The sequence below is a fragment of the Sorex araneus genome, chromosome 4, assembly GCF_027595985.1.
Source record: "Sorex araneus isolate mSorAra2 chromosome 4, mSorAra2.pri, whole genome shotgun sequence".
NCBI lineage: Eukaryota > Metazoa > Chordata > Mammalia > Eulipotyphla > Soricidae > Sorex > Sorex araneus.
In genome coordinates, this window is record NC_073305.1 from 197,745,161 (window position 1) to 197,761,378 (window position 16,218).

General features: G+C 59.4%; 1 protein-coding gene and 1 non-coding gene across 3 annotated transcripts in view; both read left to right on the forward strand.

The window, feature by feature from the left end:
* Positions 1-485: 485 nt before the first annotated feature.
* LOC129404558 (U6 spliceosomal RNA) lies at positions 486-589 on the forward strand. Its single transcript, XR_008629952.1, has one exon. It is a non-coding gene; the product is annotated as a U6 spliceosomal RNA (small nuclear RNA).
* Positions 590-3,918: 3,329 nt separating this feature from the next.
* Positions 3,919-16,218, forward strand: part of HIP1 (huntingtin interacting protein 1) — an 88,895-nt gene continuing 76,595 nt past the window's right edge. For both annotated transcript variants that reach the window (XM_055134695.1, XM_055134696.1), the window contains exon 1: positions 3,919-4,090. In XM_055134695.1, the coding sequence (XP_054990670.1) occupies positions 3,971-4,090 (120 nt within the window). In that variant the 5' untranslated portion in view covers positions 3,919-3,970. The remainder of the gene's footprint in view (positions 4,091-16,218) is intronic.

Below are 16,218 nucleotides of genomic sequence, written 5' to 3' on the forward strand. Positions count from 1 at the left end.
AGCCAAAGGACAGTGGCAGGAAGCAGCCCTGTGACTGCTCTGGCCCTGGGGCTGAGAAGAGGATGGATTACAATCAGGAGCCCTTAGAGGTGAGGGGCTCAGCATCTTTGTTTGGGGTTACACTTGGCGGTGCTCAGGGCTTACGCCTGGATCTGTGCTCAGGGATGCCTGCTAGTGGGGTTCAGGGGTCCCTGTGGCATACCAGGGGCTGAATCCCAGCCCATGTGCAAGGCCAGCCCTCTATCTGCTGGACTCTTGCTCTGGCCCCAGGTTCATCTTGTTTGTGGCTTTGCTTTCCAACATGTGGCTGTCGACGAAGGTCAAACTCATCCATGTACACTTCATGTCGATGCCGTGCAATGTGAATTCCATTGCATTAAAACGATGAACACATTTCCCTGAGTTCCAGGAGAAATTTTTGATAGCCCCTCTCAGGATGCTGAATCAGGCTGGATTCAAACTCGGTATGGAGTGGGACAGAATTTGTGCCTGCCTTAGCAGCTCATAGACTAAAATTGGAACCATACAGAGATTAGCATGGCCCCCGCACAAGGATGACATGCAAATTTGTGAAGTGTTCCAAATTTGGGGGGGTGGAGGGGGTAAGAGCACTTACGATTCCTATTTGGGAGGGTGGAGGCAGGTAAGAGAACTTACGATTCCTAGCGGGGGGGTTCCCAGAGCTCGACATTCCCCAAAGGAACAGAGCATCCTTAGGAGATAGGGAGCTAGGGCCTCCGTTTGGGGTGGGAACTCCAGGGACGGCCCCAACATAGATACCCCATCCAGGGCTTTGCTCTTCAGCAGGCAAAATCCTTTTCCAGCTCCCTCCAGTTTCACAAGGAAGGGAACCCAGCTGAGCCTTTCTCTGCAGGGTGCTTCCAAACCACCAATTTCTGGGTCCAGCTGAGGTTTATTATATCAGGAAGCTGATCTGTTAATGCCTGTTTAAAGAGCCTGTTTTCATTGTAGTCATAAACTCTGGGAGCAAGGTCAAGAATCAGGCTTGCTTGAGGAGCCCGGAATACAGTACAGCGGGGAGGGCACTTGCCTTGCATGCAGCCAACTTGGGTTCAATGCCAGCATTCCATAGGGTCCCCTGAGCTCTGCCAGAAGTAATTCCTGAAGGCAGAGCCAGGAGTGATCCCTGAGCATCACCAGGTGTTACTCAAAAAGCCAAAACATAAGGGGGGGGGGGAGAGAGAGAGAGAGAAAGAGAGAGAGAGAGAGAGAGAGAGAGAGAGAATGAGACTTGCCTGAAGGACTGGAGCCATAGGACAAAGGGGAGGGCATCTGCCTTGCATGAGCTGATCTGGGTTCGATCCCCGGAATCCCATAGGGTCCCTTGAGCACTGCCTGGAGTACCCCTGAGCATCGCTGGGTGTGGCCCCCAAATTAAACAACAACACATCAGTCTTGAGCTGTGTTGAGACTGGGGCAGGCGTGGCCCCTGGAGGTGGTAAGGAGTCTTGTCTTTCTCCTGGGGGAGTCAGCCCGTGAGCCGCTGTGCTGGGAACCTGCTGGGATCCCCCGAATCCAGCCTCCTCTCTATCCTGTGAGGAGGGAAAGGGTTCCGCCATCCTGGCCCTCCGGCTTCCAGCTGACTTTGGCCAGCGAGGGGCACAGGTAGGAAATCAGCAGGTTGGAGAGGAGACTGGGGTCGCCACTGGGCTTGTCAGGTGCCTCCCACCCACAATCAGAGCTCCCAGTGGGTCCAGAATGGCCCCTCCCCATGTCCCCTCAAGGTTAGGGCTGCTAAGAGCACCCCCTGCTGGAAGCCTGTGGATTTGCACCTTTATGATTCATCTCTTTGTTTTTTTGGCCTCCTCCTGACTCAGTGCTCTCGCCCCCTGGAGGTGTTCAGGGGTCCCCATGAGGGCCCCCAGAGGTCTGCTGGTCTGCAGCATGCAAGGCGGATGCCTTAACTCCTGTATTACCCCCACGGCCCCTGCCGATCCCTTTAGTTCCACTCGACCCCTCGGCACATGGTCCCTCTCTGGCTCTGGCACTCCCACACCTCCTACCACTGATCCACACACCTCCACAGTCCCCTGAACCCCCCAAAAGGACCTTCAGGGACATGTTAGCTGCCTCCCGACAGCGCAGATACACCTCCTTGCGCCCTCCCCTCCTGGTCTCTGCCACTTCCTGCTTCTCCTGTGCCTCCTTCCCAGCAGCTCTGTCCCCACAGGTGCCACCTACCTGCGGGTCACTGACACTGGTCTGTCACTGATGTCACCTCTCCTGGACCCAGCAGCCGCCCCCCTGCACCCCCCTGCTGTGTTTGTCTGTGATACCCTTTTCGCCCTTCTACAACTCAATACATGGAAACGCAGGGGACGGTGCAGCCTACTTGGTGAAGCCAGAGGGCCACTGGCTGGGTCTGCCCCCTACGTACGAGTTAAGTCAAGGTTGGTGCCCGAGCAATAGTACAGCAGGGAGGGTGTCTGCCTTGCATGCGGTTGCCCGGGGTTCCATCCCTGGCACCCCATTAACAGTCCCCTGAGCCCACCAGAGTCATCCCTGAGTGCAGAGCCAGGAGTCAGTCCTGAGCACAGCCAGGTATGGCACAAAAACAAAACTCTAGTGAAATTGCTGCCTTCTAGACAAGGGGAGCCTTAAGGCACCCCTATCATTAAATCCTTCATCTCCAGAACCCCCCAGACTCTTCTGGTACCCCACTTTCCCGCCTTCCTTTTGTCCAAGCTCCTTCCTCTAACCTTTCTCAAAACATAACTTTCTAGTGCAGGCCCTCAGTCCTCCCAGCGCACACACACACACACACACACACACACACACACACACACACACACACACACACCCCACACACCAGGCCCTCAGTCCTCCCAGCACACACACACACACACACACACGGATAGCCACTCCCCCCCATCCAGGCAATGCCCAAATCAGACGGCCAACATCCCAGAACCCCCAATGCCTGCAAAGGATCCCCCAACTTTTCTCTATTGGACGTGTGAACTTAAAAACTCTTAGTGAAAATAAAAAAAAGCCCGGGATGTTCAGTGGATAAGGCGCTCCACCCGGGTTCCAGCCCCAGCACCACATGGGGTCCCCAGCGCACCAGAGCCCGGAGTAAGCCCCGAGGACCGACCGCCGGGCGTGGCTCACAACAACAAACATGAATGCCTTCTTGCGGTTCTGACAGTTTCTGAAATACCCCGAAGTGGGTATGTAACGGAAGACTTCTTTCTCCAGCATCCTTCCTCGGCAGCGAGTCGGTTCTGGCCCGCCCGATGATGCGAGGCTTGGAAAGGAGGCGCAGGGCGGCTCCCGCAAGCCCGGCCCGGGCTCCCGGCTCGGCACTGGTTCCAGCGACTCCGGACGGGGAGGGAGCAGAGGCGCGGCGGGGCCGCCACCGAGGGCGCCCGGGTCCGACCGACGCTGGAGAGGAGCAGCGCTGCCCGGGGCTCCGCCCGCCCACTCGGCTACCCCCCACGGCCTCGGGTCCGAAGGGAGTAAATAGGCTACTCCCAGGCGGACCGATTCCCGGCGGCAGTCCGCGCTCGGGGGCCAGCCTGACCCCCGCGAACCTCGCGGGGACCTAGCGGAACCCCCAGCAGGCGCGCGGGGCGGGGCGGGCCGGCGCGGCCGGCCGTCGGGGGCGGGCCGTGCGAGGGCAGGTCAGGGCCGCCCCGCACCGCCCAGGCCCCGCCCCTCCCCGCCCCCGCCCCGCCTCCGCCGGTGACGGACAGCTCCGCGGGCCGGTCCTGGCGCGCCTCGCGGTCCCGAGGTCCCAGAGGGGCGGGGCGCGCCGCGGGGCTCCGAGTGGGAGGGCAGGCGGGGAAGCCTCTGGGAGGGGCGGAGCCTCGGGAGTAGCAGTGTTCGCAGCCAATGAGGAGCGGGAGCCGTCCCGTTAGCGCCGGATCCCAGCGGGGAGGGCGGGGCGGGCGGCGCCGTGGGGATCCCGGGGCGGCCGAGGGCCCCTGACTCGGCTCCGTGCGGCGACATGGACCGGATGGCCAGCTCCATAAAGCAGGTGCCCAACCCACTGCCCAAGGTGCTGAGCCGGCGCGCGGTCGGCGCGGGCGTGGAGGCGGCTGAGCGGGAGAGCTTCGAGAGGACTCAGGTGAGGACTGGGGGACCCCGGGGCATGCCCGGCGGGGACATCCCGAGGGACTCGAGGGGCAGTGATCCGTGCGGAGGTCTGAGCGATCCCGGGGAGGTTGGGGACCCGCATGCGAGAGGGCCGGGGCCAAAGGGCTGGACGCTGCGAGGCTCTGCCACGATCCGTGAGATGCCCCTGCCCACGAGGCCGGGCTAGGGATGGCCGGAGAGGGGAGAGAGGAAGGAACGCGAGAGGGGCCGGATGCAAGAGATGCCCCTGGACTGGGGGGGCATTTTGTGTGTGTGTGTGTGTGTGTGTGTGTGTGTGTGTGTTGCACTGAGAGATCGAGTGAGGGGCGGGGAGTGGGACGCTGGCTTGGGGCGGTGCAGAGTGAGGACCCCTTTCCTCCCTTTGCGACAGCTTCTGGGTAGCACGGACACCCTCCCTGTCCCTGTCCCCCGCACCCCCTTCCTGGTGCCTCTTGCCTTGGCTCACGTCACCCCCAGCTGTCGCCCCGCAGAGGCCGAGCTGGAGGGGTCTGAGCAGGGAGAAGGAATGTAGGAAATGCCAAGTGTGGCCGAGCTTGGAAAATGACTCGGGGGCTGGAGAGGCTGGAGAAGGGGGACAGCTCAGGCCGGGACCACAGGCTCCCCCGCCCCCGCACTCCTGTTGGTCAGGATAACTTGAATGTTTGTGGGTGCCCAGGGCTCTCTCTCTCTCTCTCTCTCTCTCTCTCTCTCTCTCTCTCTCTCTCTCTCTCTCTCTCTCTCTGTTTTGTTTTCATCTCCCAAGATGTGCCTGACAGCTAAGTGCCCTATTTGTCCAGGCTGACCAGGGCAGGCGGCCAAAATTCTTCGGTGTCATCAACAGAAAGCCACAGTCTATCTGTCTATCTCGTAGAGTTTGGCTGCAGTGCCGTGGAAGGGGGCATAAAGCTGGCATGTTGGTGCATCTGTGGCATGCAGAATCCTTTCTGAGCATTTCTCATGACCCCAGTGGTAGCTTGGATGGGGCGAATTTCTCCTTCAGTTTGGTCCTGGGCATGGAACTTAGAAGATCCTAACCAGGCAGACCCTGCCTAAGGCGGGCTCCCCTGCTGTGTCCTGCTCTGACCCCCAAGACTCAGTGTCGCCGTGAGGGAAGGGCTTTGGGGGGTTGCGTGCTGGACAGTGGGGACTGGGGTTCTCTAATGGGAATATTGCGAAGAATCCGGCACTTCGCTCCCCATGGACGTCATTCTCCTCTTATTCCCAGCCGGTTGGTGATACAAAAGGGAGGGGCAGGGGGAGGGGGACTCCCTCTCTGAGACTCCCTCCCTCAGGCAGTAGGTGAGAGATGGCCATTCACATCAGCCTCTGGGGAGCCTCTGGACTTGACACTTATTTCCTGGCTTTGCTGACTGGACCTGGGGGGGCGGGGAGGAAGGAAGCTTTTCGTCTCTCTGAACAGCAGCTGTGGGTGTTACTGCCTGGAGAGAAGGAATGTTTGTTTTTTATGGAAAAGAAAAATCAATAACCATGATCTTATGGCAGTGCCTTCCTTCTGGATTATCCAATAAATAGAATCTGGAGCAGTAGAGAAATACATGCGAGTCTTTGACTCATAATTACGATGGAAATTAGGTTTCTGAGTTTCCACCTGTAACTGGCTCTTCCCCTCGTTTTTGGGATGGGTTTGGGGGACAGCTGAGCAGGGACGGGGGTGGGGAGACAACCAGTGCTTTATGTTCAATAGAACCCTGGGAATTGGCCAGATTTAACTTAGTGGCTTGGGGGTCAGGGGGAACAGGGCGATTAAAGAGATAGGAAAGAGCTGAAAGCATGGAGCTGGGGCCAGAGAGATTGCACAGTGGATAGGGCAGTGGCCTTGCACGCAGCCAACCTGAGTTCAATCCCCGGCATCCCATATGGTCCTCCAAGCACCACTAGGAGTGAGGCCCCGAGTGCCAGGAGTAAGCCCTGAGCATCATCTGGTGTGGCCCCTAAGCAAAACAAACAAGGGCGGAGGAGAGGGGAGTAGAAGTGGGAAGAGAAAGAACGATCCTCTAACTTGGCACTCAGCGACCTGCAAACATGGATTGGCTTCATGTCCACCTGCCAAGTGTATGGTATGAGGTAAAGCTAAATTAGAATAAAAATGTTTCAATGAGTTAAAGAGATTCTGAGAATTGGCCATGAGCCAATGACCATACTAGTTGCAATTAGTGTGTTTATCAGAGTTCTAAGTACTTTATTGATTGCCTTCTTTGATCTTCTCAAGGACCCCTGAGATGGACATTAGACATACTTTACTTTAAGGAAATGACAGCACAGAGAGGTTAAGTGCCCTGTCTGAGGTCACACAGCTGGAAGTAGTCCCAGGCTGCAAGTCAACAGAGCACTGGAACCAGAGGAGAACTGGTTTGATTTTGGTTTTGAGTTTGGGGCCACATCCAAACGGCAGTGCTCAGGACTGATTCCTGGCTCTGTGCTCAAGGATCACTCCTAGCCGTGCTTGGGGGATCGTATAGGATGCCAGGGATTGAACCCTGGTCAAATGCGTGCAAGGCAGGAATTGAGTTTTTAACTAAACTGTGTGGCCTCAGGTTCCTTGTCCAGCCTTTCTCAGCTTCAACTCCTTATTGACAAACCAAGATGGATCTCAGCTCCCAGGTTTATAATGAGGGTTAACAAAACCCCAGCGGGGGCGGTGCCGAGTCCCGGGTCTGCAGATTTTGCTGGGGTCTGAGTGGGGAGACAGAAGTGGCAGTGGAGGGGCCGGAGTGATAGTAGGCGGGAGGCCTGCACGCGGCTGATCCAGTTCGATCCCCAGCATCCCATATGGTGCCTCCAAGTCTGCCAGGAGTGATCCCTGAGCACAGAGCCAAGAGTAATTCCTGATCATGCCAGGTGTACATCCCCCCTCCTCCCACCAAAAAAAAAAAAAAAAAAGGAGCAGAGTGGAAACCAAGCCTGTGATTAGCTCTGGGCAGGCGGGCAGCGGCGTTGGGAGGGTATCGCGGTAATTACCGGGAACTGGAGCTCTGGAGACCCGCACCGGGGCCGGCACCCGACTGCCCAGCTGGAGTGACCGCTTCCTGGGTGGGCCAAGAAGGGACAGGGCAGCCCAAGAGTGGAGCAGGCCACCCTTAGCGGTCCAAGACCCACTTGTCTGCATAGCGGATAGCCCCGCCCCGTGGGCGTCTCCCCGGGCAACGGCCCCGCCCCAGCCCTCCCATGTGACCCGCAGCAGCCAATGCGGGCTCCGGGTAGGACCCGCTCTCCCGACGGGGCGGTCCGTGGACGCATGCTCCGAGCGAGCAGGAGACGTCCACTGAGTCGCAGATAGGAGAGGGCTGGTCAGTTCCAGTGGGCATGTTCAGTTCTCTCCAGTTCTCCGCCTGGAGCTCCGATCCCGCCGCCTTCAGTTTCTGCACGCGCCGCCTCTTCCGCGAAGTCTTCGTCCTCCCTCCGTCTGTCATCCTCACACGCTGCATGGCTCCGGGCATTGCCTGCCTGAGCGAGACTTCTGGCCCCTGCTTGCATTCCAGTCTCATCAGGACACTTCCCCCCCCCACCCCCGCCGCCGGTGACGGGGGACCCGCAGACCTCCCCTCAAAAGCCCTGCTGGGGCTGGGGGCACGGAGCCGCGCCGCAGCACGGTGTCTGCAGGCTGGTGGGCCCAGTGGTCAGGCAGCGCCCAGGGCTGGCCGGCGCTTCTGGAATAATCCCGGAGGCTTGCGGCTCACACGGGGGCGGCAAAGAGGCCCCAGCCTCCTCCCGGGAACGCGGGCTTCTCTATGGCGTGTTTACTTTGGCGACATCCGCCTGGCGAGAGCAGGCCTCGGCGGGACAGAGATAAGGAGACCGCCCCTGGGCAGCGCGGGGTCAGCGGGGACGTGGACGGGGTCAGGACCCGAACCGTCAGCTCAGACCTGCAGAACGAGGGGGGCCTGGCCGACCCTCGGAGCAGCCTGAGGGGTCCCGAGCGGAAGAGCCAGGAGGCGGGTTAGAGGGAGGAAGCATCAGAAACACGTTCAGGCTGGCCTTGTCCCGGGTGTCGAGGGTCCCCAGCAGAGCTCAGCAGCCAGGACACCCAAGACCAGTGACCGCCCCTCTGCGTGGCCAAGTTGGGGTTCTGCTGTCTTGTCTGGGTCTGCACAGAGGCCCGGCCCCCCGTTCAGCAGAGGGGAGACTGGGGTGTGGACTTTGCAGTTCCCAGCCTGGCCGCTCAGGATGGTTCTTCTTAGCCGGGGGCCTGCACCCTCCACCCTCCGACCCCCTCGCACCCCCTCCGGCTCCCCGCAGGCACTGTGGTAGGAAGGAGGGGAGCTTGCGCCTGGGGATTCTGCACTCCTGACCCCAGGCCCCCTAAAAGGGCCGGCAAAGGCTCATTTCACCTCCTTTTCTCCATACCTGTGGCAGCGCCTTAGCAGCGCACCCCCTCCGGGCCTGGCGCCCCCGTTTACAGAGAGGCGAGTGGGGAGGTCCATCCCCTGGGAAAGGGCCCAGCGGCCCCATCCCCCTCCTGCCGTCCTCGCCCCCCAGCGATGGTGTTTCAGCTCTCAGCCCCCTGAGCCCCCTCGCTTCCCTCCTGGCCTCCCAGACTCCCTGAGCCCCCCTGTTGGTTTGTGCCCCCCCCCCGAGCCCCCTAAGTTTGGATGCCCCAAACTCAGTAGCCCAGGCTGCCGGCCTCCCTCCCTCCCAGCCCCTTTGTGTACCGTGAGCTTCTCCCACCTCCTTTTGCCCCCCATGCTTGGGTAGCTCCCACCTGCTCCCCCCAGATAGCCTGGGGCCAGATGGGGTATCCGGAGAGCCCCACCTGTCAGGGCCTGCCTCCTCCCTGCCAGCCCCGAAGGCTGTTCCTGCCATCGCCGAGGGAATGACAGGGGGGCGGGCCTCAGCTTCTCCCACTCCTCCCAGCCCACCTCTTGGGGCGCTGGCTCTGGGTCTCCGTCCCTGGAGGTCCTCCTATGAGCAGGCGTCAGCCGCAGCCAAAGGTCGGCAGAATTGGGGGATCGACAGCCAGTGTTCCAAACTCTTCTGGCCTCCCGCCCCCTTTTCTAAAAACAACAAATCACTCTGTACCCGGGAAATGTGTCTCTCAAAGCAGGTAAATAGAAAGTGTGTCCTCTGCTCCGCCCCCATCCCGCCCCCGCCCATTGCACCCGAGGTACTGCCCCCACCATCAGTCCAGTGCCCCCGTGACTCATCTCCAACAGGAAACACAGATTTCCAGGGAAACCCTTCTTCCCTTTACACACACACACACACACACACACACACACATACACACATGCACACACACAGACAGCATGTTGCCTTTGCACTTCTTGGAGCTTCTCCCTGTCTCCTTTGACTTCCGGGCAATCAAGTCTTAGTCCCTGCCTGCCCTGCGTGCACAGGCCTGCACACCAGGGGCCGGGGGAGACCCCCTCCCTCACCCCCAGCGTCGCTGGAGCACCTTGAGGGAAGAGCCCACATGGCCGGGAATGTAGTCGGGCCCAGCTCGAATGAGAACTGGGGAAGTTCAGGACACTTTGTTCCCAGCACCTCGCACGCCCCTCCTGGCTGCCCTCTGCCCCCAGGGTGGCCGCCGGGGTGAGGCTGGCCTGCTCACGCGGGGCTGCTGGCCTTCTGTGTGTGGTGGTGGTGATGGGAGGGGACCCAGGCGGGAAGGGCTGTGAGTGAGAGCTCCCACATGGCCCTGACCCAGCCGGGAGAGCAAGGCCACAGCCAGCAGGGTGGGTGTTTGCCTGACGCGCGGCTGACCCCGGTTCGATCCCCGGCTTTCCATACAGCCCCGGAGCCTGTCAGGACTGATTCCTGATTGCGGAGCCAGAGGAATGCCTGAGCACTGCCGGGGTGACCCCCACACTGAACCAAACCAACAACGCAGAGGCCAGAAAGATCCTGAGGTTCCACCCTCGGTGTCTGCAGCTCACTAACGTCTCTAGCACTTTGCCCCGCTCAGGTCACACCTGCCCCCTCGGCTGGTGCTCCTTGATGCCTCTGTGCCCGCAAGAAGCACGCTGGACACCTGGGAGGGACACATGAAAGGTGCGGTGGTGACCTTAGGGAAAGAGGCCTCACCCAGGGGCCCCCGGCATGCAGACTTGCAGCCACCCTGGGGCTCTGGAAAGTTCCCAGGCAGGATGTGGGGGGCAAAGGCAAGGGATGGTCGGGGAGGACCAGGCCAAAGTGGGTGGCGGGCCGACGGCTGGGGCCTCTCGGACAGTGGGCGGTGGCTGTCCAGAGGGGGCCACCTGGGCCAGGGAACTTGGCAGGCCCTTGTGTACAGGGAGGGTGTGCTTCCTGTTTCCTGCCCCCAAAGCCAGGGAGGAGCCCTGTTCCGGCACGTGGGCAGGGTGGTGTGACGGGCAGCAGCCCCGGGGCCTCCCACCCCAACAGGGCGGGCAGTTCTGGGCTCCGAGGGGTTGCTCACCCCGTTGGCCCTTGACCAAGCACATTTGTTCCCATGGGCCGTCTTTCCGGTCACAGCCCCCCTGGCAGTGGGGCCGGGGTGTGGCCAGTCCCCTGTCCAGCTGTGGGGAGCCAAGCTGAGCACTGCTGCTCTGGGGCCCGGACGGGCTTTTCCTCGGCTCCCTTCAGAAGGCGCCTGGTCGCCGGCTGGCCACCGAGGGACAGTGCAGGGATTTTCCTCCCCAAACGCCTTTCCTGTGTGGGACAGTTGAAGTCCCCTGTGGGGGCCGGGGTCACACGTGGCCATCAGAGAGACCCTGTCTGCAATCCGTGTCCTGAAGGAACAGCCAGCCTTAGAGGAAGGGTCAGGGCCGGGTGCGGGGAGCACGCGGGAAAGGGGGCGGCCTCTGGGAAACGCCGGCAAAAGCAAGGAGAGGCTGGGCAATCAGACAGCGCGGAGGGCGTTTGCCTTGCACGCAGCTGATCTGAGTTTGACCCCTGGCATACCAGAGGGGCCCCCGAGCCGCACAAGGGGTGATCCCTGAGCGCAGAGCCAGAAGTGAGCCCTGAGCATCAGCGGGCGTGGCCCTAAAACAAGACAGAACAAGGACAACAAGAGGCTGAAGCCACAGCCCAACGGAGAGGGCACTTCCCTTGCCCGTGGCCATCCCAGATCCGGCCCCCAGCACTCCGCAGGGTCCCCCGAGCCCATCAGGAGAGATCCCTGGGTGCAGAGTGAGGAGTCAGGCCAGGGTCCCCCATCCCATTCCGCCATGGCAGTGAGAACCTGGCGGCCGCCACGTTAGGGCCACGGAAGGGGCTGGAGCTCGGCCAGCCGGAGCCCGAGATGCCCGGCGCTGGCAGGAAGGTGTGTCCGGGGCAGACTCTTGTCCAGCTCGTGGGGGCGGCACGGCTGCTAGGGGAGCAGTCTGCCCTGGATCTGAGATAGAGGCTCAGCCTTCAGCCCCCTGCTGCCGGCTTCTGCCCCAGGGAAAGGCCCACTCAAGCCAGGAGGTGACCCGCTCACTGGAGGCCACTCCCTGTCCGTCCACGGCAAGCGGAAGCGTGCGCTGAGCGGACTTCTGCCTTTGGGGTACCCGACAGCAGTGTGAACAAGTCAACCGCCGGTCCAGCCTTTCAAACCGTATTGGTGGTGGGGTAGGGGTGGGGGCATGCTCCAGGGACCCCCCCCTTGTGTCTGCATATCTATTGGGTGGCTCAGGGGTAGAGCACGTGTGTGGCATGTGTCTGCCCCCAGGTTCCACCCTTGGCATCACAACGTTGAAAGAAAAGGCCGCGGCCAAGCAAGTGTGGTGTTCAGGGGTGCAGTTTAGATGATCAGGCGGCCACAGGAAAGGGGGTGGTTCCACACAGGCCCGGCAAGGGTTGGTCTTGGGTGCGGGGAGGTGTGTATGGGGGCTGGGAGGGCCGTGGAGAGGCATCTGGGGTTCTGGCATCGGCCAGTTGCTGGGCAACCATTCAGTCATCTCCGTGCGTCTGTTTTGTGCCTCTTGCTTCCTTTTTTTTGCTTTTTTGTCTTGTGCCTCTTATCTATATTTAGATTCTGTTTTAAAATAGAAAAGGTTAAAGAAAAATTCAAGCACCCCACGCACCCCGGGGAGTAGGTGAGTGTCTTGAGGGGGCTTCGAACTCGCTGCCACTTCCTCTGCCTTCCCTGTTTGCCAGCCCCCCAGGGGCAGCCTCGGGTGTGTGAGTCACGAAGCTGCAGACCCCTCCCCCCATGGACCTCTGAGCTTTGCTCCCTGTTCTGCACCCCGTCCCCGGCCCCCGAGTCAGGGCCTACCCCCTGTGCTACCCCTCCAGCCCCAAGGCTTTCTTCTTTCAAGGGGAGAAAACTTTTTTTTTGGAGGGGTGTGCTACACCCACCGATGCTCGGGGGTCACTCCTGGCTCTGCATTCAGGAACCACTCCTAATGGTGCTTGGGGAACCATATGGAATGCCAGGGATCGAACCCAGGCCTACCGCGTGCAAGGCAAATGCCCTTCCTGCAGTGCTCTGACCTAGGAGGGAAAGTTTTCCTTTGAGCCTGGAAGAGCCAGACCCTCCTCGCCCCACCGCAACTCACCCTTGACAGTCCAAAATACAATCCAGCCTCTTTGGGTAAGCAGCTGACTTTTATCTTGGTGTTTGGACCACACCTGGCAGTGCTCAGGGCTTATTCCTATAGGTTCTGCTCGGGGATCTTTTTTTTTTTTAATTAATTTATTTTTTAATTAGTGAGTCACAGTGAGGGTACAGTTACAGATTCACACATTTTCATGCTTGTTTTTCCCTCATGCAATGTTTAAGAGCCCATCCCTCCACCAGTGTCCATTCTCCACCACCCATGAACCCAGTATCCCTCCCACCCCCCAATCTCATCCCCCCCACCCCACCCCGCCTCTGTAGCGGGTCATTCCAATTTGGTATCTCTCTTTCCTTTTGGGTGTTGTGGTTCCAAATAGGGGTATTGAGTGGTCATCCTGTTCAGTCTCTAGTCTGCTTTCAGCATGCATCTCCCTTCCCGAGCAGGATCTCCAATCACATATTACTTGGTGTTCCCCTCTCTATCTGGGATGCCTTTCCCCCAGCGTGTGAGGCCAGCTTCCAAGCTATGGAGCCAACCTCCTGGTATTATATACTACTATTCTTGGGTATTAGTTTCCTACTCTGTTGTTCTATATTCCACAGATGAGTGCAATCTTTCTATGTCTGTTCGGGGATCATTTTTGGCAGGGCTTGGGGGCGCTCTGTGGGGTGCTGCGGATGGAACCTGGTCAGCTGTGTGCAAAGTGCCTTCCCCACTCTACTGGGTCTCTAGCCCTAACAATGGACTTTCAATCTTGAGGTCCTGGAGCCTGGCGTTCCAGCACATGCTTTATGAATGTAGAAATTATTCTTTTGGGGGCCAGAGAGATAGTACAGCAGGGAGGGCACTTGCCTTGCATAGGACCGACCTGGGTTCGGTCCCCCAAGCACTGCCAGGAGTGATTCCTGATTGCAGAGCCAGAAGTAAGCCCTGAGCACCGCCAGGTGTGGTCCCCAAGCAAAACAAATTCTTCTCTCAAGGACTAGATTTTGCACACATCTGGGGTCTGTCCTGTCTCAGAACCCAAATGTCAATGAATTCTCTGATGAGCAAGATTCTGGCATGAGCCAGGAGCACTGTAGCACTGTCCTCCTGTTGTTCATTGGTTTGCTCAAATGGGCACCAGTAATGTCTCCATTGTGAGACTTGTTACTGTTTTTGGCATATCGAATACGCCACGGGTAGCTTGCCAGGCTCTGCCATGTGGCCAGGATACTCTCGGTAGCTTGCTGGGCTCTCCGAGAGGGACAGAAGAATCAAATCCAGGTCGGCCACATGCAAGGCAAACGCCCTACCTGCTGTGCTATCACTCCAGTCCCCAGGAAAAAAAAAACAAACTCTCAGTCTCGCCCTAATTTCCTTCAATGGATATTTCCGCTCTGTCGAGGGCACCTGTTTTGTCAAAACAATTAAAACCCTCACATTTGTGCTTGATCATGGAGAAGCTGCCAGGGTCATCCAAGTTCTTCTTCTTCTTTTTTTTTTTTTTGCTTTTTGGGTCACACCCGGCGATGCACAGGGGTTACTCCTGGCTCTTCACTCAGGAATTACCCCTGGCGGTGCTCAGGGGACCATATGGGATGCTGGGATTAGAGCCCGGGTCGGCCGAGTGCAAGGCAAACGCCCTACCCACTGTGCTATCGCTCCAGCCTCCCAAGTTCTTCTTTGTCCCAAGTGCAGAAATTGTTTCATTGGCGCGGACGACCTCCCAAGACCCTCTCAAGGGCCAAGACTGGCCACCCTGGGTCTGATTCCCGGCACCACCCGTGGTCCCCTGAGCCCAGCTGGGAGAGATTCCGGAGCCCAGAGCCAGGAGTGAGCCCTGAGCACCACCCCCTGGTGTAGCTCCCAAGCCCATGAAAAGGCAAGAATGAAGAAAGCCTTCGAGAGAAATCACTCCTACCCACCTCTCCCCCAAAGAAGGGGTCTTTTTCTTTCACAAAACCGTGGTTGTGTGGATGGTGAAGTAGGGTGAGGCCTGAGGTTGAGCAGGACGGGACAGACCCCCTCCCAGGGAGGTCCCCACAGCTGCTTGTACAGATGTGACCTCACTGAACCACGACGGTTTCACTGACCCAGGTTGCGTCTTGGCCAGCGTGTGGGAGTGGAGTGTTCTGGGGGAGGGACAGGCCCCGCCCACCAGTGGGCACCTGTGGATTGTTCAGGGCCTGTACCTGGGGACCCGCCACCTTCCATGGGAAAGAGGCTTGTCAGAGGCTTGTCAGTGTCATAAGGCCCTCGAGAGGGCGGAGGCGTCGCTCAGGGCTGAAGTGCTTACCTCGCACCCGGCTGCCTGGGTTCGATCCCCGGCACCACATACAGTTTTCCAAACCCTGCCAGGAATGATCCTTGAACTCAGAGCCAGGAGTAAGCCCTGAGACTCCGAAGTGTGACCCCAAAACCGTAATAATAGTGATCACAATACTAACAGCAGGACCCTTAGGATGGGGAGACGGCTGTATCAGAGCAGAGCGGGTGGGGCACTCGTCTTGCACACGGCCAACCTGGGTTCAATCCCTGGCACGCTGTGTGGTCCCGTGAGTGATCCCTGAGTGCAGAGCCTGGCGTGAGCCCTGAGCACTGCCGGGTGTGATTCAAAACTCCCTCCCGCCCCCCCCCCCCAACACCCAGAGATGGGGGGAGAGGTCTGAACGGTGGAGTGGGGAGAGTACTCAGTCTCAGCCTCCAGAGACTTCTCTGGTGCAGGCAGAAGGGCAAGTCAGAGCCTCGCAGCGGCGGGGGGACCCGGCACACCGCTGGCGCCCTGGGCAGGGGTGCCGAGATGCTGCCGGCCAGCACACACGCCACGGTCTCAACTGCAAGGTCTTCCCAGAGTGTCCAGGAAAGAACGCAGGCGGGCACCCCTGATGTGCGGCCCAGGAGGGGCTGTGACCACTGGCTGGCAGCGGCGGGAGCGTCTCCATAATGGGGCCCTGTTTGTTTGTTTGTTTTTTGCTTTTTGGGTCACACCCGGCGATGCACAGGGGTCACTCCTGGCTCTGCACTCAGGAATTACTCCTGCCGGTGCTCGGGGACCCCATGGGATGCTGGGGATCAAATCCAGGTCAGCCTCGTGCAAGGCAAATGCCCTCCCTGCTGTGCTATCGCTCCAGCCTCTGACGGGCCCTGTTTGGATCTGTGCGTCTGGGTGGGTCTTCGAGGGTCTTCGAGGGTATGGATCTGCCGTCCACTCAGGCTGCGAGCGGGAAGTGGGACTGGCGGGGGGTGCAGGACCTCCGGGCTAGAGCGATACTGGTCGTCTCTTTGGGGCTCCTAGTGGCCATGAAGAAAACGCCGATTGCCCCGCTTGGCTCCGACGCTAAGAAGTTTCATCCTGGAAAAACAATCCAGCAGCCCATTCAAAACATTCTTTCCTACTGGGCCACGGAGTTCTTTGGTGCCGTTCCAAGTTGGAAGATCACAGATATAATTTGTTTAACCTCCCCCCCTCCCCGAAAAAAAAAATGGAAAAGGAAAGGAAAAAGGAAATACCTCCCATGTTTTCCTGAGTCTGCCAAGAGGCGGGTGGGAAATCCCGGTGTAGCTGGGGCGTCAGATTCCTGGTGTCTGCCGGACAGGGCCGGAAGCAGAGGTGGGAAGGAAGGAAAGACGCGGGGCGGCAGGAAGGGGGGCCCTGGGTCCTGCTTCCGGATTCTGG